Below are 22,900 nucleotides of genomic sequence, written 5' to 3' on the forward strand. Positions count from 1 at the left end.
GCACCTGGAGGACCACTGGTCTCCCGTGTAAGTGCCATGATTATTTTGGACTGCAGTTCTCACCAGGGAAGGCACAAACCAGCCCCCAGCCCCGGAATCTGTGGTAGTCAATGTGGTGCCCTCCACTTGTTTTACGCCACAACTGCCATCAGTCTCAACCACGATACACAGTGGTCATGGATGATGGGTACTGAATTCCAGCAACATCTGGAAGGCACTAAGTGTCAAAGTGCGGTCAGGCAAGCAATGTCCAGAGTGAGGAACAAACTCTTTATTGTCAAACGTACACTTACAAGTTAGGAAAAGGCATGTCTAGCAGTCCTACGTGTCTCAGCTACTCCTGGGTGGGCACAACAGGGAGGCCCCAACCTCGGGCTTACATGTTTGCGTGCAAGCACATGGAGACTGCGCCTACATGCAACCTGTTTCTTCTGCTCCTCCTGCTTTCATTCCTCTCCTGGTCCTGGGAGACACAGGAGCAGGAGAGGTAGGCACAGGAGGGGGAAGTGTGGAAGCCCTTGACTCTTCACTGTCCAATACTGCAGCCCCTCCTGCGTCTGACTCTTGTCTCCCAGTTGTTACAGGTCTTCCCAGATCACTGATCCTTTCTTCCAAGTCAGTCTCTACCTCCGCTTCTCAGCACCCAGCCACCACTCTTCTGTGTCCAGCTAGTCCCTGACACCAAGCTGGCTACCCGCCCCCTCAAAAGGATTTAATTCTTTCTGTATCCATGTATCAATCAGGTTAGAAGGAAGGGTTTTGGTTTGCTTCAATGCGTACCTCCACATCAACATTAGGAGAGCTCTCCCTTGGATCGTAGTCATATAGGGCCACCATTCTCCTGGTCGATGCTGCAGGCTGACGGCCGCTCCGCCTGTTCCTTTCTGTTCCAGCCAAAGGGAGGAGAATCTATCACAGTTACTTAGAAATATATGTCACTGTGCAACTGTGACATAAACAAGGGAGCAACCCCACTTGAGACCTTGTTCGCTAGCAAGTCACTGGTTTTAAAATGGACACAACGAAACCCTGAGCAGGGCTAATAGGTACAGTTTCTAACTCTGAGGTTGTCTTTGCCTTTTTATAGTACTGTTCAGGCCAGCCTTTGCCAACCTGGTGCCCTCATGGCCTTTTTGGGAGTTGTAGTCCAAAGCCTCTGGAGGGCACACGGTTAGCAAAAGCTGGTTAGGGGCCTTGGTTTCATCTGTATCCAAACCACTTCTGCCCAATGGACTGCTCTCCTGACTTAGCAACAGAAGGTAGAAATAACATAGGAACACAAGAAGAGCCCTGCTGGATCAGGCCAGTGGCTAGTCTATATCAGGATCCTGTTTTCATAGTGGCCAGGAAGATGCCCCTCCATGGGCGTACCCAGGATCAAAAGTAAGGGGGGCACGCCAGCCACGCCTCCACCCACCTGATTGGCTGGCTGGCGATGATGTGGCCGGGATCCCCCAGGAGGTGTGGTCAACACCCACACACCCCAGAGGGGAGGGGGCTGTTTCCAGCCAACGAGGCAGCAGCAGCGAAGCTGCCTCCGTCTAGAGAAACCTGGACCTGGGCTAACTTCAGTCTACATTCCTTCAATTCAAATGAAGTGCCGCAGAGCATTGTGGGGCACCACTTTCTGTGCTGTGCTCGCTGTGACTTTAAGGAGTGTGGGCTGAAGTTAGCCCAGGTCCAGGTTCAGATTTCCCTCGAGGGAGGCAGCGCTGCCACTGCTGCCGTTTCGCTTCAGCCGAGCAGGCTGAGGCAGAGCACAGCTGGCAGCGTCCCTGCCTGTCATGCTGTGCTCTCCCTTTTTTGCTTCTAGGGGGGCAGCTGCACCCCCTGCCCCATGCTGGGTACGCCCATGCGCCCCTCATATAGCAGCTAACAACATATGCTTGTAGTCTTCAAGAATTGGAAAGAACCACAAGTGGTTCATGGGTGCACCAATGGTGGTGGGAAACTATGGCTAAACTGAAGCTAAAAGGCAGGGCTCTAAGTTCATCTTGATTTAAGCCTCTGCAAATAGATCCAATTAACACCTTTGCATGGTAGAAGAAAGAAGGCTCCATCAAGACCTTTCATGCCACTCTCAGCAGTAACAGAAACAAACATTATTTACACCAGAAATACACACATTTTCTCAATGAGCGACAAGAGGAAACGTGGTTTGAGCAAGAGCCGCAATGTTTAGACACCAACATTAAACATTTCTCAGGGGAAGTTCTGGAATGGCCTTCCAAACGACATGAATGGGGCATGGTCCTTAAAACTGATGGATCTGGCAAAGGAAAACCATGCTTGTTTAGCATCGGTATCTCATGAAGGATGCTTTGGAGCAGAGTTAGTGGGGAACAGTATGAAAACTGATGCAAGGGAACTTGGGACAGGGACTCCACATCGGATGGACCAAGAACACCTGGAGGATGAGGAACGTCTGGGATTGGTACACTTTTTTGTAAGAAAGAAAGGAATGTATAGCATCGCACCACACCACCTGGGAGCTGGCATTTCTTTGGAGGAGACTCAAGTCACAGTTGGAAAGAAGCTGAAATCTTGGTTGTGTTGGGACTCAGGCTTGACTAGCAACTGGTCCCTGCAGATGTCAAGGCAGCCCGAAACATATTTGAACAGCCTTTTTAAGAGGCACCAGATCCCTTTTAAAGATGCACAAAAAAGAGGTCAGGCTGTTTTCCCCTGGAGCTGAACCACTATTTCAGCTGGTACGAGGTGCTGGTTGTAGCACTTTCATGAACGATGGAGAAAAATAACCAGTCTCAGCTGTGCAAAGGATGCGGGGAAATAGGGACTGGGGGGGGGGAGAGGATGCTCAAATGAAGGAGAGGGTTTGCGAGTTTAAAGACTCCTTTTCTCATCACATCTTGTGTTGACCCCTGCTCTTGAAAGAGCTGCCTCCCTTGAAGATGCAGACCAGGATCCAAAAGGAGAATGAAAGTAGTTCCATGAAGCCACAGGTGGCATATACCTCGTGTTGCTTTCATCAGCAGTCCCTTGACAACACACAACAAAACCACCCTACACAGTTCTACGGATCCTGGTGGTTATACCTTATGATTCTGGCGGGGGTACATGGGATTAACCTGCTAGGTAGGCCTCGAGACTTTCCCCAGGGCTGTGTGTATTCCAGATATTCATGTTTGGAAACCACTTATTTATTTATTTTCTTTCATTCTAGGAAATCTTAATTTTCATTTACTTAAAGAAAAAAAGTCTAGTCCTTAGGTTTGTGGATGTGACCAGTGCTTGGTGAAAATGTACAAGGCCTTCTCTGGCAGTGACAAGGAGGTAGTTTCAGGGCTTTATTTGCCCTCCTTGCCCTCCACCCAACATCTCCATAGTCGTACAGCAAGAACTCCACATTTTCTATCACCAGGGAGTCCTTACCAACATTAACAGGTCTGAGGAAGACCGGTCAACCTTGGAAGGTGCTGTACTTCCCTTCACCAGAGGCTTCTTTAAAGCACAGGTGGCCTGGCCACCTGCCAGGGACCCTATAGTTGTGATTCCTGCATTGCAGGGGGGGTGGGTTGGTTGGTTGGTAGGTGACTCGTGAGGTCCCTTCCAGCTCTACAATTCATTGATTCTACTGTGGAATTCTGTGGGGGGGGGGATATTCTAGGCCAGTAGCTCCCAAACTTCCTCACCCCCTAGACCACTGGAGAATTGCTTCCAAGACCAAATAATTGATTTTCATGCCAGAGCCCATGATGCAGGGTGAGGCAGCTGCCTTGGGCAATGGAAATGGAAGAGGCAGCACTCCCTTGAGTCCATCTCACCGTCATAGCAGAAACAGCCTCGGTAAGGGAGGCTTTAGCAGCAGCAGAACAACAAAACCTTCTGCTGCCCAGCTTTGAGTGTACCCAACCCCTAGGGGCAGAGCGGGTGCAGCAGAAAAGCTCTGTGGAACTCCATTCTCCACGAGGCTCTTAATCTCAGGGTTGTGGGTTTGAGCCCCATGTTGGGCAAAAGATTCTAACTCAGAACTCTTAAAAGTAGCCAGCAGAGCTGCACAATGACCAGACCAGAGGCACCTAATGAATGCTCACATTTTTACAGGTGAGGAACACCCTTTCTGCTGCCAGTATCTGATGGGATGTCTAAAAGGAGTATCAAACAAGCCAGCTCAAAGCACTTTGCTTCGTCAACAGCTTGAATCAGGTTGTTGGGTTGGGGGTTGGTTGGTTGGTTGGTTAGTTAGTTGGTTGGTTTTAAGCACAGACCTCTTTTGGACTTTCTGGACCTGCGGTGTGCAGAGTGTGAGCTCTCTTTGAAACGGTTGCAGTTGACTTCAGGAAAAGAACAAACAAAAGAAGAGAAGATATGAAGCTGTTAAGAAGGAAGCGTGGCACTTTCCAAATGTGGACTTTCAAGGATCGAGACCAGATGGGTGGCAATGCAGCGCCTCTCCTGAGTTCATTTTAACCACCCCATGTGTTTGTCTTTATCACAGAGCCACTGTTGCACTGAGAGTGGTGCCAGCCATGTGTAATCCAGCCTGGTTAAGGGGTTTGCTTGCTTTTCCACATCCTCAGGGTCAAAGGAGACCCCAACATGAACAATCGAGGATCAAAATCAGATTCCAACCCACCTCCCCAAACCCCTTTCAGGCCAAAGGGGTTAAATCATTATACTTCCCTTAAAACAACAAAAACGCAAGGTTCTTGGCCAACCTAGCCACAACATTAGCTGCATGGAAGGCACACATTTTTTTGTTTTCTAAATAAGCAGCTGCAGCGAACCAATGCATTTGATGCACATTTCCTGCTTGCCCTCCTGCCAGAAGGAACTTTGGGAACTGTAGTTTGCCAAGGGTGCTGGGAATGTATCCCAGTGAGGAGTAAACTACAGTTCCCGGGATTCTTTGGGGGAGGTCAGGTGCTTTAAATGTGTGCAGCCAGCTTCTTTCCCCCTCTGCTGACAAAAATAGATGGAAGCTGTTGTTTGTCTTCCAAGGAAAGCTCCTTTGGGTGCCCCTTGGGGAGGGTGCAGTGCGGAGGGGGGGGCAGAGAGTTAAACCTCCCCATAGTCCCGAGACAGCTCAGGCTGTCCCACATAACTGAAGAATGTGCACGTCACCAAGCAATTAACATTACATCTATTTTGGCCCTTTGCCTCTCTACTTGTTGAATCTTAACTTGTTCTGAAGGCTACTTCAGTTTCCTTCACACAACGGTGACCTGCCTGGTCCAGAATATTGTGCGATTCCGGCCATGATTCAGAGCTGCAGGCAGGGGTCTCCGGCGGAAACAACAAGAGGGGTGACCACCCAGACCAACCAGCAGTCCAGAACACACCATGTAGGCTGTAACCATTCGGAAGATCAACTTCTTTTCTTTGGACTGATGAATTGTTGGCAGTGTTTGTGTTTTAAAGGTCTCAGTGGGGGGAACAAACATTTCTATTGGAGTTTTGTTAGCCCTTATTTGTATTCACCAGGAGTGTGGAGCCTCAAGGCCAAGGGCCAAAGGCCAGCCCCCCAGGTCTCTCTATCTGGAACTCGGTAGTCTCCTCCTGCCACAGCCACCCACCCCAGGCCACACTTCTCACAGGCCCTCCTTGGCACCCAAAGTGTTTTTGCCTGGCTAGAATGTGTCCTTGAACTCTGGGTAATGCCTAGCACTTCTCCGGATAGCGAGATGTGCGTGCAGAAACCAGTCTACTGTGCAAAGGCCAAATAGGCATTTGCTTACCTTCCAAGTCCCGGACTGCAGAATCCAGGACCGGCAGCCATGTGACACCGGAAGTTGCGTCGACGTAACTTCCGGTGTCGCTTTGCCCTTCTATGGACACCAAAAATGGCCGCCGCCGGCTTCGAAAGTCGCTTGTACGCATGTCAGGAAGTGCGTCGACACAACTTCCGGCGTCGCCCCGCCCATCTATGGACACCAAAAATGGCCGCCGCCGACACCGGAAGTCGCGTCTATGCACTTCCGGACATGCGTAAATGCGACTTTTGAAGCCAGCGGCAGCCATTTTTGGTGCCCATAGAAGGGCAAATCAGAAAGAAAAAAAATGGCCGCCGGCAGGAGAAAATAATGGAGAAAAACAGACGAAGTGATACGGGGGACCACCGGGAAAAGGTAAGTAAAAACGGGGGGTTTCCTGGGGAAAACGGGGTACTTGGCAGCTATGCATTTGCTGCCCTGCCCACTTTGGCCTTGGCCCCCAGGACCTCCCAGGGTTGAGAGGTTCCCTACCCTTGGCTTATGCAGTAATCTAATTCTGGGCAGATTTATCCTACTTGACTGCAGGCCTACTGCTGAACTGGGGAGCATATCTACAACTGTTGCAGGCAGAGCCCCAATGGTGTGATGACAGCCACAGGCGGGCTCCCTTACCTATTTTCTCCACAGGGGTGTTCAGAGGGAGGAACCCTTGCTTCAGAAGCTGCTCCATCATAGCTTCGTCGTCGGCTTGGATTTCAGAGACCATATTGCAAGGAATAAGGCCCAGCCTCGTGCAGGTTTCCCCCCGGTAAAATCCATCAACGTCTTTATCGCCATACACCTGATGTTAAATCAGGGACGAGAAAACAAACAAATGACTTACTCAGTTTGACCAAACAGTTAGGCATTTCTGAAGTTTAAAAGTTGTTTGTTTGTTATTTGTTTATCAAGGAAATAAACAACTATCTGACTTTTAGAAGACATCTGAAGGCAGCCCTGTTTAGAGAAGTTTTTAATGTTTGATGTTTTATCGATGCTTTATTATTATTATTATTCCCAGCCAGCTGGGAAGGCGTCTTCAGCATTCTCCAGAACAGGCATCCCTAAACTGCGGCCCTCCAGATGTTTTGGCCTACAACTCCCATGATCCCTAGCTAACAGGACCAGTGGTTGGGGAAGATGGGAATTGTAGTCCAAAATATCTGGAGGGCCAAAGTTTGGGGATGCCTGCTCCAGAAGCTGTACAGTGGGGAGGGAGTTCCACAACTAGAATCGGCTGGCTCTGGCACCATTTGCTGGTGGTCTGCTTGCCTTCAAAGGACTGGCCAGTGGGACTGGTGGAGTGGAAAGCAGGGAGCCCAAACAGCAGGTGACTGTTTTACAATTCAAAGTACTCATTTATACTGTACATCCTTAAGATATCAATGACTTCCCTTCTTCTCTTTCCACAGTTCATTTTACATATCATAAATCCCTGCATATTTTACAGAAACTATACCATTCAGTATTCCATTATTACAACCATCATAACTTATTTACACTGTTGAATTTATCTCAATGCTGCCAGCATTTTCAACTGTACACAGTCATTTCCCATATATTAAATAAACACGTTCCAATCTTCTCTAAACGTATGTTCTTCTTGTTCTCTTATTTGATATGTTAAGTCTGCAAGCTGCACAAATTCTGTCAGCTTAAGTTGCCACTCTTCTTTAGTTGGAACCTCAATCGTTTTCCATTTTTGGGCTAACAAAACATGGGCCGTAGTAGTGGCATACATAAATAACCTTTCTTTTGACACCTGGGAATTTCAGCCTGAATTATCCCCAACAGAAAGGACTCCGGGTTTTGGGGGGGAAATCCTTTTAAACATTCCCCCCCCCAATTCATTATGGATCATTTCCCAATATTCTTTTACCCTTTTACAAGTCCACCACATATGAGAAAAAGTTCCCTCAACCTCTTGGCAGAGCCAACTATTTCTAGTCCTTAACAGTGGTTAACACAGAGACCAAAGGAAATTCTGTAAGAGGTGTTTGACAGTGGGACGGACTCCCCTAGAAAGTGGTGGACCTTCCTTCCTTGGAGGTTTCTAAGCAGTCTATGGGGTGGCCATCTGCCATGGCTGCTTCAGTTGAGATTCCCTGCATTGCTGGGGGTGGGACTAGATTGCCCTCAGGCTCCCTTTCAACTCTACAATTCCATGATTCTGTGATTCAAAGGTAGAACGTGACAGGAGATAGATGTGTTTTGATGTACGCAACTGTAGCTGGGATACTCCTGATAGCAAAGAATTGGAAAAGCGACAAAGTTCCGAGCAAAGAAGATTGGCTTACAAAATTAATAATATATCAAAAATTGGCTATTAAAGTTGGGGTAGCAAAGGGGTTGAGTGAAGAAAAAGTAGGGAAAGATTGGATCTCCTTTAAACAATATTTAAAGAAACAAGTGGAAAAAGTGAATCTTATAGCAGAAATATGAAGGGTACTAAATCAAAAATAAAAGGAAATTATAGGAAAATAAGGTATGCAATTAGCTAAGTAGATATAAAGCAGAATGTAGGAGAGGTTGGAATGTGGTGGAGGGGGGTGGGGATAGTGATTTATTTTGGAAAAAGTATGTTTGAATTTATTTTGGGAAGGTGGATTTTGGCTTATTGTAATTTGTGTTTATATTTATATATTTGTGTTTATATTTTATAATTAATTTAGTTTGAATTTATGTTTGAATTTATTTTGGGGGAAGGTGGATTTTGGCTTCTTGTAATTTGTGTTTATATTTTATTATTAATTTAGTTTCTTGTTAATTTGTGTTTATATTTTCTTTATATTTTAGTTTTTTCTGTTTTTTTCTGTTCCATTTCTATTATTGTGTATGTTTTTAATGAATAAATAAACTTTATTTTTATTTTAAAAAAGGTAGAACGTGACAGCCAAGGGCATCCCATGTATTGCCTGTGTTTAGGAGAACAGGCAAGTGAGGGCTGGCTGAATGCACATTCTGGTTGGCAGGGCAGAGCCCCACCAGCCCTCACAGACTGCTGGCCCCCACGGCTAGCAGCCATAACCGGTTCTAGCCCCAATCCTGCATGAGTGTGCTTCACAGGCCATACCTTGATAATCTGCCCTTCTTTAAACGGGAGCTCCTCTTCAGCCGCATCAGGATTGGGAGACATGGTCAGCGGGTCGTAGTCGAAGAGGGCAACGAAGATCCGCGTGGAGACCTCATCTGCACCAGGATCAGTTTCGGATTCTTCGTAAATCTCCGGGGACAGACGCTCTCGGCTACAGTAGCCATCTGCAAAACCAACGCCAGAGGCCAGAGAGAAAGTTCAAGTACGTGTCAGGGAGCAGCATTGAGAGATGATCTTTGACAGGCCTCCATGCAGGTGCCTCTCCATCTCATTCAGCAAATGACTTGTTCTTCAGGTGCAAAATAGACAGAGGACGTGAGAACATAGGAAGGGACCTCCTGGATCAAGACAGAGGCCCATCTAGTTCAGCACCATCCATCTGTCAAAGGCTAATTTAATGCTTCTGAGAAGGCCACAAGCAGGGCATGAACGAAATAGCCTTCAGCAGCTGGTATTTAGAGGCACAGTACCTCAAAACATGAAGGATTTATTAAGCTGCCATGATTAACAGCCACCGGTAGCCCAACCCTCCTCCGCAAATCTGTCTATTCCCCCTTTAAAAGCCATCCGAGCTACTAGTCATCCTCACATCTTGTGGCAGAGAGTTCCGCAAGTTAATCAAAGGCTGCATGAAGGCAGTACTTTATTTTGCACACCCCGAGTGTGCTGCCAGATGCAATTTTATTAGACGAGCCCAGGTTATGGTGTTATGGGAGAGGCAGAACATTTTTGCTCTAGCCACTAAGCACTGGCACCGAAAGCAGAGGCCCAATGTCTGTGTTGTAAGCAATTTAGAGTGGACATTTATGCAACGTGAAGTAAGAGAAAGAGGACAAAAGAGGACACAGATTTTTGCATACAACTTACACTTGCTAATTTATATGAATAGATGCAATTTGGGGATCACGGCTGCAAGTGAAATAGGAATGCAATACAACCCACCACAGTGAGGGAGACGTGTGTCCCAGAGGTCCTTGTGTCCTGCCCCCTGCTCTCCCTTCTTAGCATACATTCTTTATTAACTTTAAACCTGACTTGCTTTATAGCTCAGTTGGTGGCGCATGAGACTCTTAATCTTGGGGTCGTGGGTTCAAGTCCCAGACTGGGCAAAAAGATTCCTGCATTGCAGGGGGTTGGACTAGATGACCCTCATGGCCCCTTCCAACTATACAAATTATCATTGTCATTATTTATTTGTGTTGAAAGTGGGTTTGGACTGGAGAGCCCTTCAAACCCAGCCAGGTGGGTGGGATATATATATATATTATTATTATTATTATTATTATTATTATTATTATTCTTAAAGAGTGGACATGTTCAAATAGAGGACTGTCCTCTGTAAAGTAAGACACAAGGACATGGTCACCCTATAGCAGGCATGTCCAACAGGTAGATCGTGATCTACCGGTAGATCACTGGACGTCTGCAGTAGATCCCTAGTAGATCATTGGGTCCCCCCAAAGAAGCTGAACAACTGTGGCTCCCCTTAAAAAAGCTCAATGTTTTACCTCCTCCCTGAAAAAACTCAACAACTTTGACCTGAACCCCGCCAAAATGGGCCTTCTTCCTTCCTAAAAAAAAAGCTCAACAATTTTGACCGGAACCCAAAAAAAGGTTCCGGTTTTTAACTCTGTGAGTAGATCGCAGTCTCTTGTGAGTTGGCCACCCCTGCCCTATAGCAATCCTGCATTTTAGCCGGCTGTCAGTTCTCTGGGGGACACTGTGGACGGAGGAGGGGTGGGCGGTATTTGATTCAGCTTGCATTTAAACCAAACCTACTTGATTGGCACTTCCTGAAACAATATGCAGGCAGAGATACAAAAATGCTTCACACTGGGTGAGTGGGGGGGGGAATGCTTTTCCTATTGTGTGGATTAGGGGAAATCGCATACAGAAATGCATAGATTAGGAAAAATTCACACTGAAAAGCTTTTTTTAAATGAGGACTCAAAAAGAAAAAGAAAATAGATGTGAAAATTGCAGTACTGGAAAACTGTGAGGATTAGCCGCTCCCTAGTGGATATGTTGCCTCACTCCAGGCAACATATGAACAGGTGCAGCCAGTTGCTAACACTGGCCTAAAACTACAGCTCTGCTTGACTACTCAATGCCTGACCCCCACTATGGCACATAGTTTTGGAGACATCCATATGGGGATCAGATGGGCTCCGGGCCAACCATTTAACCCTGCTATGATGTGGCAGTTGTGCCGAGACCCTCATTTCACAACAGCCTTTGTGTCCATGAGCGAGATGGAATGTATTGTGTTTCCATTTCAGTTCTAACCATCGTTTCCAAATCTGCATGTCTTTTTCTTCTGAGTGTCACCTCCACTTGGTTACACATTTGGTTACACAATAATCTCACATTTATTATGACAAATATTCTATATAATAATGTCCATGTTGTCCCTGCGTCCAGATGTCCCGTGTGTCCCTGGGTCACTGCGCATGTGCCCCAGGGATACAGGGATTGGACAGCAGAGACTGCGCGCGCGCACTCTCCCCCCACTCTGCCTCCTCCAACCGCCGCTCCCGCCGGGGTGGAGGCCGGCGAAGGCCTCCTCACAACCCTCCCTGGCCGTGAGGAGCGGCGGTTGGAGGAGGCGGGGGGGGGAGAGTGCGCGCGTCCTTCCTGTCGGCGGCTGGGGGAGAGGAAGGAAGGAGGAGAAAGCGCCGCTTTCTCCTCCTCCGTTCCTGTCCCCCTGCCGCCGACAGCAAGGACGGGTCCCAGGGTTCGGAGAAGCGCTGCGCAAGCGCTTCTCCGAACCCTGGGATGTCTGCTTCCTGTCGGCGGCTGCGGGAGAGGAACGGAGAAGGAGAAAGCAGCGCTTTCTCCTCCTCCGTTCCTGTCCCCCTGCCGCCGACAGCAAGGACGGGTCCCAGGGTTCGGAGAAGCGCTGCGCAAGCGCTTCTCCGAACCATGGGATGTCTGCTTCCTGTCGGCGGCTGCGGGAGAGGAACGGAGGAGGAGAAAGCAGCGCTTTCTCCTCCTTCGTTCCTGTCCCCCTGCCGCCGATAGCAAGGACAGGTCCCAGGGTTCAGAGAAGCGCTGTGCAAGCGCTTCTCCGAACTCTGGGATGTCTGCTTCCTGTCGGTGGCTGCAGGAGAGGAACGGAGGAGGAGAAAGCAGCGCTTTCTCCTCCTTCGTTCCTGTCCCCCTGCCGCTGACAGCAAGGACAGGTCCCAGGGTTCGAAGAAGCGCTGCGCAAGCGCTTCTCCGAACCCTGGGAGTTCTGCTTCCTGTCGGCGGCTGCGGGAGAGGAACGGAGGAGGAGAAAGCAGCGCTTTCTCCTCCTCCGTTCCTGTCCCCCTGCCGCCGACAACAATGACAGGTCCCAGGGTTCGGAGAAGCGCTGCGCAAGCGCTTCTCCGAACCCTGGGAGGTGTCCTTGCTGTCGGCGGCTGCGGGAGAGGAACGGAGGAGGAGAAAGCAGCGCTTTCTCCTCCTCCGTTCCTGTCCCCCTGCCGCCGACAGCAAGGACGGGTCCCAGGGTTCGGAGAAGCGCTGCGCAAGCGCTTCTCCGAACCATGGGATGTCTGCTTCCTGTCGGCGGCTGCGGGAGAGGAACGGAGGAGGAGAAAGCAGCGCTTTCTCCTCCTTCGTTCCTGTCCCCCTGCCGCCGATAGCAAGGACAGGTCCCAGGGTTCAGAGAAGCGCTGTGCAAGCGCTTCTCCGAACTCTGGGATGTCTGCTTCCTGTCGGTGGCTGCAGGAGAGGAACGGAGGAGGAGAAAGCAGCGCTTTCTCCTCCTTCGTTCCTGTCCCCCTGCCGCTGACAGCAAGGACAGGTCCCAGGGTTCGAAGAAGCGCTGCGCAAGCGCTTCTCCGAACCCTGGGAGTTCTGCTTCCTGTCGGCGGCTGCGGGAGAGGAACGGAGGAGGAGAAAGCAGCGCTTTCTCCTCCTCCGTTCCTGTCCCCCTGCCGCCGACAACAATGACAGGTCCCAGGGTTCGGAGAAGCGCTGTGCAAGCGCTTCTCCGAACCCTGGGAGGTGTCCTTGCTGTCGGCGGCTGCGGGAGAGGAACGGAGGAGGAGAAAGCAGCGCTTTCTCCTCCTCCGTTCCTGTCCCCTTGCCGCCGACAGCAATGACAGGTCCCAGGGTTCGGAGAAGCGCTGCGCAAGCACTTGGTTACACATTTGGTTACACAATAATCTCACATTTATTATGACAAATATTCTATATAATAATGTCCATGTTGTCCCTGCGTCCAGATGTCCCGTGTGTCCCTGGGTCACTGCGCATGTGCCCCAGGGATACAGGGATTGGACAGCAGAGACTGCGCGCGCGCACTCTCCCCCCACTCTGCCTCCTCCAACCGCCGCTCCCGCCGGGGTGGAGGCCGGCGAAGGCCTCCTCACAACCCTCCCTGGCCGTGAGGAGCGGCGGTTGGAGGAGGCGGGGGGGGGAGAGTGCGCGCGTCCTTCCTGTCGGCGGCTGGGGGAGAGGAAGGAAGGAGGAGAAAGCGCCGCTTTCTCCTCCTCCGTTCCTGTCCCCCTGCCGCCGACAGCAAGGACGGGTCCCAGGGTTCGGAGAAGCGCTGCGCAAGCGCTTCTCCGAACCCTGGGATGTCTGCTTCCTGTCGGCGGCTGCGGGAGAGGAACGGAGAAGGAGAAAGCAGCGCTTTCTCCTCCTCCGTTCCTGTCCCCCTGCCGCCGACAGCAAGGACGGGTCCCAGGGTTCGGAGAAGCGCTGCGCAAGCGCTTCTCCGAACCATGGGATGTCTGCTTCCTGTCGGCGGCTGCGGGAGAGGAACGGAGGAGGAGAAAGCAGCGCTTTCTCCTCCTTCGTTCCTGTCCCCCTGCCGCCGATAGCAAGGACAGGTCCCAGGGTTCAGAGAAGCGCTGTGCAAGCGCTTCTCCGAACTCTGGGATGTCTGCTTCCTGTCGGTGGCTGCAGGAGAGGAACGGAGGAGGAGAAAGCAGCGCTTTCTCCTCCTTCGTTCCTGTCCCCCTGCCGCTGACAGCAAGGACAGGTCCCAGGGTTCGAAGAAGCGCTGCGCAAGCGCTTCTCCGAACCCTGGGAGTTCTGCTTCCTGTCGGCGGCTGCGGGAGAGGAACGGAGGAGGAGAAAGCAGCGCTTTCTCCTCCTCCGTTCCTGTCCCCCTGCCGCCGACAACAATGACAGGTCCCAGGGTTCGGAGAAGCGCTGCGCAAGCGCTTCTCCGAACCCTGGGAGGTGTCCTTGCTGTCGGCGGCTGCGGGAGAGGAACGGAGGAGGAGAAAGCAGCGCTTTCTCCTCCTCCGTTCCTGTCCCCCTGCCGCCGACAGCAAGGACGGGTCCCAGGGTTCGGAGAAGCGCTGCGCAAGCGCTTCTCCGAACCATGGGATGTCTGCTTCCTGTCGGCGGCTGCGGGAGAGGAACGGAGGAGGAGAAAGCAGCGCTTTCTCCTCCTTCGTTCCTGTCCCCCTGCCGCCGATAGCAAGGACAGGTCCCAGGGTTCAGAGAAGCGCTGTGCAAGCGCTTCTCCGAACTCTGGGATGTCTGCTTCCTGTCGGTGGCTGCAGGAGAGGAACGGAGGAGGAGAAAGCAGCGCTTTCTCCTCCTTCGTTCCTGTCCCCCTGCCGCTGACAGCAAGGACAGGTCCCAGGGTTCGAAGAAGCGCTGCGCAAGCGCTTCTCCGAACCCTGGGAGTTCTGCTTCCTGTCGGCGGCTGCGGGAGAGGAACGGAGGAGGAGAAAGCAGCGCTTTCTCCTCCTCCGTTCCTGTCCCCCTGCCGCCGACAACAATGACAGGTCCCAGGGTTCGGAGAAGCGCTGTGCAAGCGCTTCTCCGAACCCTGGGAGGTGTCCTTGCTGTCGGCGGCTGCGGGAGAGGAACGGAGGAGGAGAAAGCAGCGCTTTCTCCTCCTCCGTTCCTGTCCCCTTGCCGCCGACAGCAATGACAGGTCCCAGGGTTCGGAGAAGCGCTGCGCAAGCGCTTCTCCGAACCCCAGGATGTTCTAGAGCCCGTTATTGAACGGGCTGAAATACACTAGTTCATAATAAATGACATGAAATGACCAGGAAGCCTAAAGGCTCGGCTGCAGTAAAGCGGCGGCCCCGGGGAGAGAATAATAAGTGGAACTTGCAATGATAGGCTGCAGTGTTGCTGTTCAGGATTCCAATCGTCCAGTTCAATTTCCCCTCCTCTACCCTGTATCCCATCCCCCAACCTCAGCAAGTCAGAATCCTCTGGCCACTGAACACACTGTTTTGAGCCCCTTCAACTTGGGTTTCCCACCCACCCAATTAAAGTTGCTTTCATTATTCTGCAAATCTTAAGGTTCCCCTGATTCTTCCCTCTTGTGGGTGGGTGGTGCCTGGACACGGGTGAACATTTTAAATACTGCTATTCCCTTTGGCCATAGCAGTTTTTATATCATTCCCTCCAGCGGACAAAATTATTTGTTTGTTTATTTATTGCCCACCCTTCTCCGTAAGGTCCCAGGATGAGGGACAGCATTAAAATGATATTACAAACCATTTAAAGCAACTTACAATCATAAAGTAAGGTGGGTCCTGAAAACATACAGCTCCAAGTGCCCCAAGCCAGGGTGATTTCTTTAATTATCAAGTTGGGGTGCTAGAACGACTTACTCTCTCCAGCAATAAATTAGCTGATCAAGCAGCATCATCTCCTTCTGCCTGGAGGGGTAAGACTGGAAGCTGGGCTATTGTGTCCCCAGCCACCAGAGAAATTTGCAGATCGGCAGGAGGGCTTCTGCAGATTGGCATGTTTACAGTCCACCAGTCCCTGCCTTGCTCCAGAGACAGAAGCTTGGACCTGTTACTCTCTGCTGAAGATCAGAAGAGTCTCCCATACATGAAGGTCCAACCCATAAGCTCCATAGGTGACCTTCGGTCAATAGTAGCAGTCTCTCAGTCTAATCTATCACACAGGATTTTTGTGAGGATAATTTTGTGGTGGTGGTGGTGGTGGTGGGGGAACCACACAGGCTGCCTTGAGCTTCTTGGATGAAAGGCAGGATATAAGTGTAATAAAAAAATAAATATTAATAAAAAATTATCTATTCATCCATCCATCTCCCACTTGCAGCCCATGCAATTCGCACAATCCCACACAATTTTAAAATCAAAGTCATCACATGTTGACTTTTGCAGAATATTTGGCAATTGCAGACAAATTTCCTGAATACTCTCTGTGTTGGCATCCCCCCCAATATGCCTTCCTCTAACTTTGACTGGTTTCAATGATTTTTTCCAAGTTGCGATGAGCATTAACCAAAGCAAGTGCAAGGAAAGTCGACTTGTGAGGACTTCACAATTGGTGGTGGGATAATAACTGTGGGAAGGGCCTCTTAGTTCCCCGTTCCCATTTCCCTATCTCAAGTGTTTACATCAGAGTCTCTTTGATGAGTGAAGTGTTCCAAGCAAGACACCTGGACTTAATTTGCAATGAGGCCCATGGCGAAATGGTACCACAGAAACTTTCAGTGCATAGATAGCTACAGAGAAAAGTCTTGCTGCAAAGTCTTTCTGAGCAGAGTGGTTGGCCTTTATTAGCTTTTAGCTCCCCTGAACATGCCTTCGCCCGGTCAAAGTTGCTGTCTATGCACAAGAAGACCACACTTGAGAACTGACCATGAACACTCTAGTCCAGGCCATTCCCTTTGGAATCCAAGGAACTTGAGACAAAGTGACATGCTGAGATCCCATTCAGCTCTTTGCGTGTGGGATGATGGGAATTGGAGTCCATCAATGCCTGCCTTAACAGTGTGCTGGATCTGGGGCTGGCCTAGATGTGAAAAGGGCATGGGGTTTTGCTTTTAACCAAATTTTGCATTATAGTTCATTGGATACAATTGATTGCCATTTTGAATCAAGACCTTCCAAAACAGCAATGATTTCAACCACCAAATTCAAAACTGCACAGATTTTGTGGGTTTCTTAGGATTCCCAAGCAACGCTGGGTATGAAGCTCTTGACACCTCTAATTGCATAGCTAATATTTCTTGGGTGGAGTGTAATGACCCCTTTCTGCAGTTCAGCAGTACCCCAACGCAACCCCACACCATCGCCTGGCGTCTGCAATCCAATGGCAATTTGATCACACCCCCTTGATTCGATTCCTTGACACCACATATGAAGATAAGTGCATGTATCTTTGTTGGCACACTGATTTCAGTGGTTTCCAACAGGACCCGCACAGACAAGTCTAAAGGATGCTACCCAGGTGGGCCTTCCTTGTGTGTTTAAAGAAGCTTTTATACTTACCCAGACTGGCAAGGGAGCATCTGTGGAGGGAGCAGCAGCCATGCCAGTAGAAGTATATGTAAGAGGGTCTAATTCATTTCCCATTAGAGAGGGGCTGGGGAACATGTGGGCCTCGAAATGTTGTTGGATTCCCAGCTCCCATCAGCCAGAAAGTCCAATAACATTTGGAGGGCCACAAGTTCCCCATTCTTGCATTACAAGAACTTGCAACGTTGCCACCACTCAACCCACGTTGAGGTGGCACATGGTGGTATCTCACAAAGTGGCTGGTTCTGTTCACAACAAAGGAGACTGTGCATTTCTGCCATGGGCACACTTGCATGAGACGCGGCTGCCGCTAGCAGGACCCGTCTGCTCGCCTCAGTCGTTCAAGGTCAACATTCACCACTGGCATCCCCCAATGCCTTTTGCATATACGTAATTTTTGTTCAACAGAACACCACCTTTTCAGAGAGGTGCCGCCTTTTTAAGGGGGGAAGTTACTGAAACGTCATTTCCAAGCAGCAGGAGGGCAGACAAAATGCATGGCAGCCAGACAATGAGGGGAAGGAAGGCCAGCCCCAAAGCCTTGCATTTGTTCTTTGTATTTGCTTTTTCTTGTAAAGCAGGTGGGAATGTGGACAAGGGGGTAGCATATGGGACAGAGGGGTATGAGGACCACACCCCCTAAACACACACACATGCACACACACACACACCAGAAGTAAGTTGCCAAACCAAGATGGTGGGGAAAGGAGGAGAGGGGGATTCTAGGTCATGGGATGGGGAAACCTGTGGCTCTCCAGATGTTGTTCAACTCCCAATAGCTTCTGCCAACATGGCCAGTGGTCAGGGGTGATGGGAGTTGTAATCCAACAACATCTGGAGAACCACAAGTTCTCCATCTCTGTTCTAGGTGCACAAAAGTTTGCTTTTATGAGGCCCACTGAGGAATGGAAACCAATTCATTTTCATGGTGCCTCCCCACTTACTGCTTCCCAAAACAAGATGGCGACAAGATGCCTCTGGGATGTGTCCTGTGCCCAGGGGAAAAGAGGATTTACCCCCTTGTAATAATTCTTTTCTATTTTCCCCCATTCTCAAGTTTGCGCTGCGTTGCATTACATGCCTCCAGAATGCTCACAGACCCAAGCATTCCTGTTCTGAATCAACACCACACCCTACTTGCAAGCGAGTCCCGTTGATTTCGGCAATGCTTGGTACTGGTCTACATGGCCTCAGCGCCATTTTGGTAGCAGGGGGGCCTGATATTCAGATCTGAGCTCTGCTAACAGCGGGGCTCTGTGACATTTTCAGAGGTGAAACAAGTTCTATCCGCATGCAGGCTTCTGCCAGACTTGGACATTAACTAAATTTGAAATTCTCAGAGACAAAGCCTAACCCTATGCATGCTTTCTTGGGCGCATGTCCCACCGAGTTATTAGGATTTCCCCCCAAAGCAAGGATATGGCAAGGGCTGCATGATCTGAATCTGCTCACTGCTCTGGTGTTGTCGATTCGCTCCCCCCCCCCCCGAGCATCCTGCACCTGCATTTCGGCAACAGAAGCATTGAAGGGGGGGGGGTTACAAGAAAGCGGTCATGTGCTTGGATCATATCCATTGGGATTGCACAGCCAAGTAGAAAGGTGGGGGGAGGGGGGCAGAGAGAGGATGGGGTTCATGCAATGGGGTGGTACTTTTGACTCATTTCAATGTGGAAAGCTGATGGCATGGGCAGGGAATCGGGGCAGATGACCATAAAGCTTTCTCCTCCCTCAACGACTGAGTCTAAGCAAAACTTACCTGTTCGTAAAGAGGGGGAAAGGAAAGCAGGACAAGACTTGCCTTATAAAAGAGGGGGAGGGGGAGGGGCGGCCTCGGCATTCGGCGTGGCATGCAACGTCGACATAAAGAGATGGCGCTCATTTCACACGCAGTTCTTAAAAAAAAGCAGCCCCTTTTTTTGGCACAAAGGACGAAGAAGGGTTTTGGCATACCGTATCTATAGTCAGAGGCCACGGTACGTTGCCGGCACCATTTCCTGTGTCCGCCAATGCTGCGAGAATAAGCATCTTCTCTTAGGGGGGAACTATGCCCCTCACTACCTGACCGAGCACCTTCACTGTTACTGTCCATTGTAATCTCTATGGAGAAAAACGGAATGGTCTATTAAGCACGACTCCGGTTACCCTTCCCTTGTAAGAGGCTTCCGCACGGCAAGGCTCTCCGTCCGGCTCTGGTTTCCCTTTGGCTGGGACGTTGGCTGCCATGCACCTCAAAGCATTCCACAAAAAATGTTAAGAAGGGAGCCCCTGTTGGATCAGGCCAAATGCTCATCTTGGCCCAGCCATCAGGATATCCCAGTGGGAAGCCCAGGAGCAGCACCTGAGCACAAACAGTGCTCTCCTCACCTGTGGCTTCCAAGCAACTGGTGTTTGGAAGCGTGCTGCTTCTGACAGTGGAGGGAGAGCACCACCATCGTGCCTAGTCTGGTACCCTCCAGATGTTTCTGGGCTCCAGCTCCCACCACCCCTGGCTGATGGGAGTTCAAATCATCAACCCACCCTTTGAGCCCACCAACATCTGGAGCGCCATCAATTCCTCTTGCATGTGCTAATCTAATAAAACGCATCACCTTGCTGATTCACGCTTTGGGCTGTTTTGTTCTCTCTCTCTCTCTCTTTTTGGTAGAAAGGTGGTTATTCTCAACAGCCGAGTGAGATGAAGTAGCCTTGTGATGTGGGTGGGGTGGGGTGGGGGGAGAGTAATTCACATGGCAAAACTGCCAGTGTAGTGCAATCATTAGTGTTGATTTCAGGGATCTGTGTTCAAATCCTCACTTTGCCACGAAGCCCGCTGAGCAGACTTGGGCCAGTCACAATCTCTCTTCCTAGCCTACCTGCCGGGGTTATTGTGTGTATAAAATGTGAGGGAAACAATGTACACTATCCTAAACTCCTCAGAGGAAATGGTGGGCTAAGGCACAATAAATAATATCACCAGATCCTCAAAAAAATATGCCAGCAGTTCCTTCCAACCCCAAAACTGTGGCACTTGGCTCTCTTACCATACACCAGGCAAATGATGAGAGGAAGGGACAAGCCTGAGGCTTGTTTGTGTAATAATAAATCATAGTGTATCATTGCTATGTACAAATGCAGCCTCTCCATATTTGAACAATTTGCCATTGGCATTCTATAAATGTGGAAACTCATAGGTCCCTCTCAGGCCATTATGGGCTGAATTTTTGTTTGTTATATATTCTTCTGCATCCCCAAACTATGTAGAAATGCCTGACTTAATTTTGGCAGCCCTGGTTTCAAAAGGACGCAAACTCTTGAGTTCACTGTTAGTGGTGATGATTATTTAGCCTTTATGAGAAATGGCAAAGGTACCTCATGCTCTGCCAGAGAACATGAGCTGTGTGAGGAGAAGCCACCTTTATCCCTCTGGGGAACAGAAGATAGCCAGGCCAGTGAAAGGAAACCACAGGGACACAATTCATATTTCAAGTTTTCTCATTCAGATTGTTGGGTCTTCCTTGTTGGGTACTCTTGACCAAGCTCCAAAAAAATAAAAGTACAGTGGTACCTCTCCTTATGAATTTAATGCGTTCCGAGTGCACATTTGTAAGTCGAAAAAATGTGTAAGTCGAATCCCATAGGAATGCATTGGGAGAAAAAATTCGTAAGTCGAAGCAACCCTATCTAAAAATTCATAAGTAGAAAAAATCCTATCTAAACCGCATCCATGATTGCGGACGGAGCTCCATTCGTAAGTAGAAACATTTGTAAGTAGAGGTACCACTGTATTATGGAGGGGGAAATGCAATGTGCTGATGAAGAGGAATGGGAAAATGGATGCTGGGATGGGTGAATCAATGAGGAGGATGAGGGCAATTCCTTCCAACAATGAGGACATCTACAGCACATCAAACAAGAGTTCAAGTGACATAGGTTTTCTCGGACAAACCTAGCTATGCCTCCCCTAGCCAGGGGCCTCATATGGTTCACACAGAAAATCTTTCTTACACCCCCCCCCTCACCAGATCCCACTGATTTTGGCAACAGTGGCTCGTGGCCCTGGGGGGAGGGAGAGGCTCCATAGTGATCAGATCGACCACATGATGAGCAGAGAAGGGGAAATGGATCTCCGCTGCTCATCTGCATGAATCAGCTGTGTGATGTGTGTGCATGCGAAAGGGGTGTGTGTGAGAATGTGGCTAGTTGGGAGCAGGGTGACTATGGCCCCCGGGGTTAAAAAAAAAGTAGGGGGTAGGGGTGAGCCATACATGGTTTAAAGTAGAGGAAAACAGCCTTCAGGCTGAGCAGAAGGGCAGACGAGGATCCTGAGAATTGAAAATCACCCCAGGAGTGACAGCAGGGGTTGGCAAACTAAGGCATGTGGGCCGGATCAGGCCCAATTGCCTTCAGGATCTGGCCCACGAACTGTCCGTGGATTGGCGTGGGGATTCTGTTCATTAGGGCTGCGCCATTTCCCCCCTGCGCCATTCCATTCCCCCCTCTCCCTCACCCACACCGCGGCGGTGGAGCCACCTCCCTCCCTCCTCCTGGCTTCTCCCCACCCTGCCTAGAGGAGGAAGGGGGCTGGGCAAAGCGCCATTTTAAGCAGCCCCTCTCCGGAGCCAGCCCTTTCACGCCGCTCATCTTCCCCCCGCCGCCGTCGCCGTGGTTGCTCCTGTGGGCTAGGAGAGCGGAGTGGACGAGCTCGCTCTGCCTACTCACAAGAAGCAGCAGCAGCGGCGGTTGGCATCCTCAGCCCCAGGTAAGGTAAGCACAGTGGCTGGGGCTGGGGCTGGGGGAGGAGGACTACTTGCCCCCCTCGCCTCTTCTTCCAGCTTCCACCCCCCCCCCGGTGCCACTTCTCTGGCCCGCCACAAGGTCTGGGGGACAGTGGACAGGCCCGCGGCTAAAAATTTTTTGCTGACCCCTGAGTTACAGGCTATTTCTTACCATGGTGGCTGCCGCCCATTAGGACTGGTAGAGCGGAAAGTGGGGAGGCCAACAGTAGGGGGAGCCAGAGCCAATGGCAGCCTAGGTAAAGGTAAAGGTAAAGGGACCCCTGACCATTAGGTCCAGTCGTGACCAACTCTGGGGTTGCAGCGCTCATCTCCTGTTATTGGCCGAGGGAGCCGGCGTACAGCTTCCAGGTCATGTGGCCAGCATGACAAAGCGGCTTCTGGCGAACCAGAGCAGTACACGGAAATGCTGTTTACCTTCCCGCTGTAGCAGTACCTATTTATCTACTTGCACTTTGATGTGCTTTCGAACTGCTAGGTTGGCAGGAGCTGGGACCGAGCAACAGGAGCTCACCCCGTCGCGGGGATTCGAACCGCTGACCTTCTGATTGGCAAGCCCTAGTCTCAGCGGTTTAACCCACAGCTTCAGCCTAGAGACAAGTAATTTTAATTTTGCCTCGTCCCCATCCTCCTCCCACCAGAAGTACTGCAATGGAAGAGGAGGAGGAGGAAGAAGCTGCCTCAAGCACAGCCACCCCCCTGAATTGGTTGTAAGTAGAGATGGGAAGGCCTGGAAAAAACCCGGAAAAATAGTCCCCCCTTCCCTCAAAGCCCCCCCCCCCCCGGAAAAATAGGGGGGGACCCAGTTTGATATAGTTTTAATATTCCTGCAGCGGGAAAAGCAGAGGGGGCTGTGTGATTTTAAGGGAGGGTGATTTTAAGCAGCCCTTTCCATTCCTTCACTCAGTTCTGCAGCCTTTGGAAGCTGTTTTCTTTTTTAAAAGGGTACGTAAAATAACATGTAAGTAGCAAATAGCATCTAGTTTGGCTGATAGTTTGCTGAGAGAGCAAATCCTTTGCATGAGCTTCTTTAGATATTATCACCCCCCCCCCGGGGTCCTTGGGGAAAGGCTAATT

The 22,900-nt window shown here is 50.3% G+C and overlaps 1 protein-coding gene across 20 annotated transcripts in view; it reads right to left on the minus strand.

Annotated features, from left to right (window-relative positions):
• The window catches only part of RIMBP2 (RIMS binding protein 2), a 286,403-nt gene that overhangs the window by 9,384 nt on the left and 254,119 nt on the right, over positions 1–22,900 (minus strand). For 10 of the 20 annotated variants that reach the window (XM_088659571.1, XM_035097547.3, XM_035097540.3 and 7 more), the window contains 4 exons: positions 19,002–19,148; positions 8,788–8,972; positions 6,348–6,516; positions 781–884 (listed from right to left, as the gene is read on the minus strand). In XM_088659571.1, coding sequence (XP_088515697.1) covers positions 781–884; positions 6,348–6,516; positions 8,788–8,972; positions 19,002–19,148 — 605 coding nt within the window. Of the gene's footprint in view, positions 1–780; positions 885–4,229; positions 4,296–6,347; positions 6,517–8,787; positions 8,973–19,001; positions 19,149–22,900 lie in introns of all 20 variants that reach the window. The other 10 variants (XM_088659580.1, XM_035097548.3, XM_088659578.1 and 7 more) reach the window with 2 other exon arrangements.

Source organism: Zootoca vivipara, chromosome 16, assembly GCF_965207765.1.
Source record: "Zootoca vivipara chromosome 16, rZooViv2.hap1.1, whole genome shotgun sequence".
In the NCBI taxonomy this organism is placed as follows: Eukaryota; Metazoa; Chordata; class Lepidosauria; order Squamata; family Lacertidae; genus Zootoca; species Zootoca vivipara.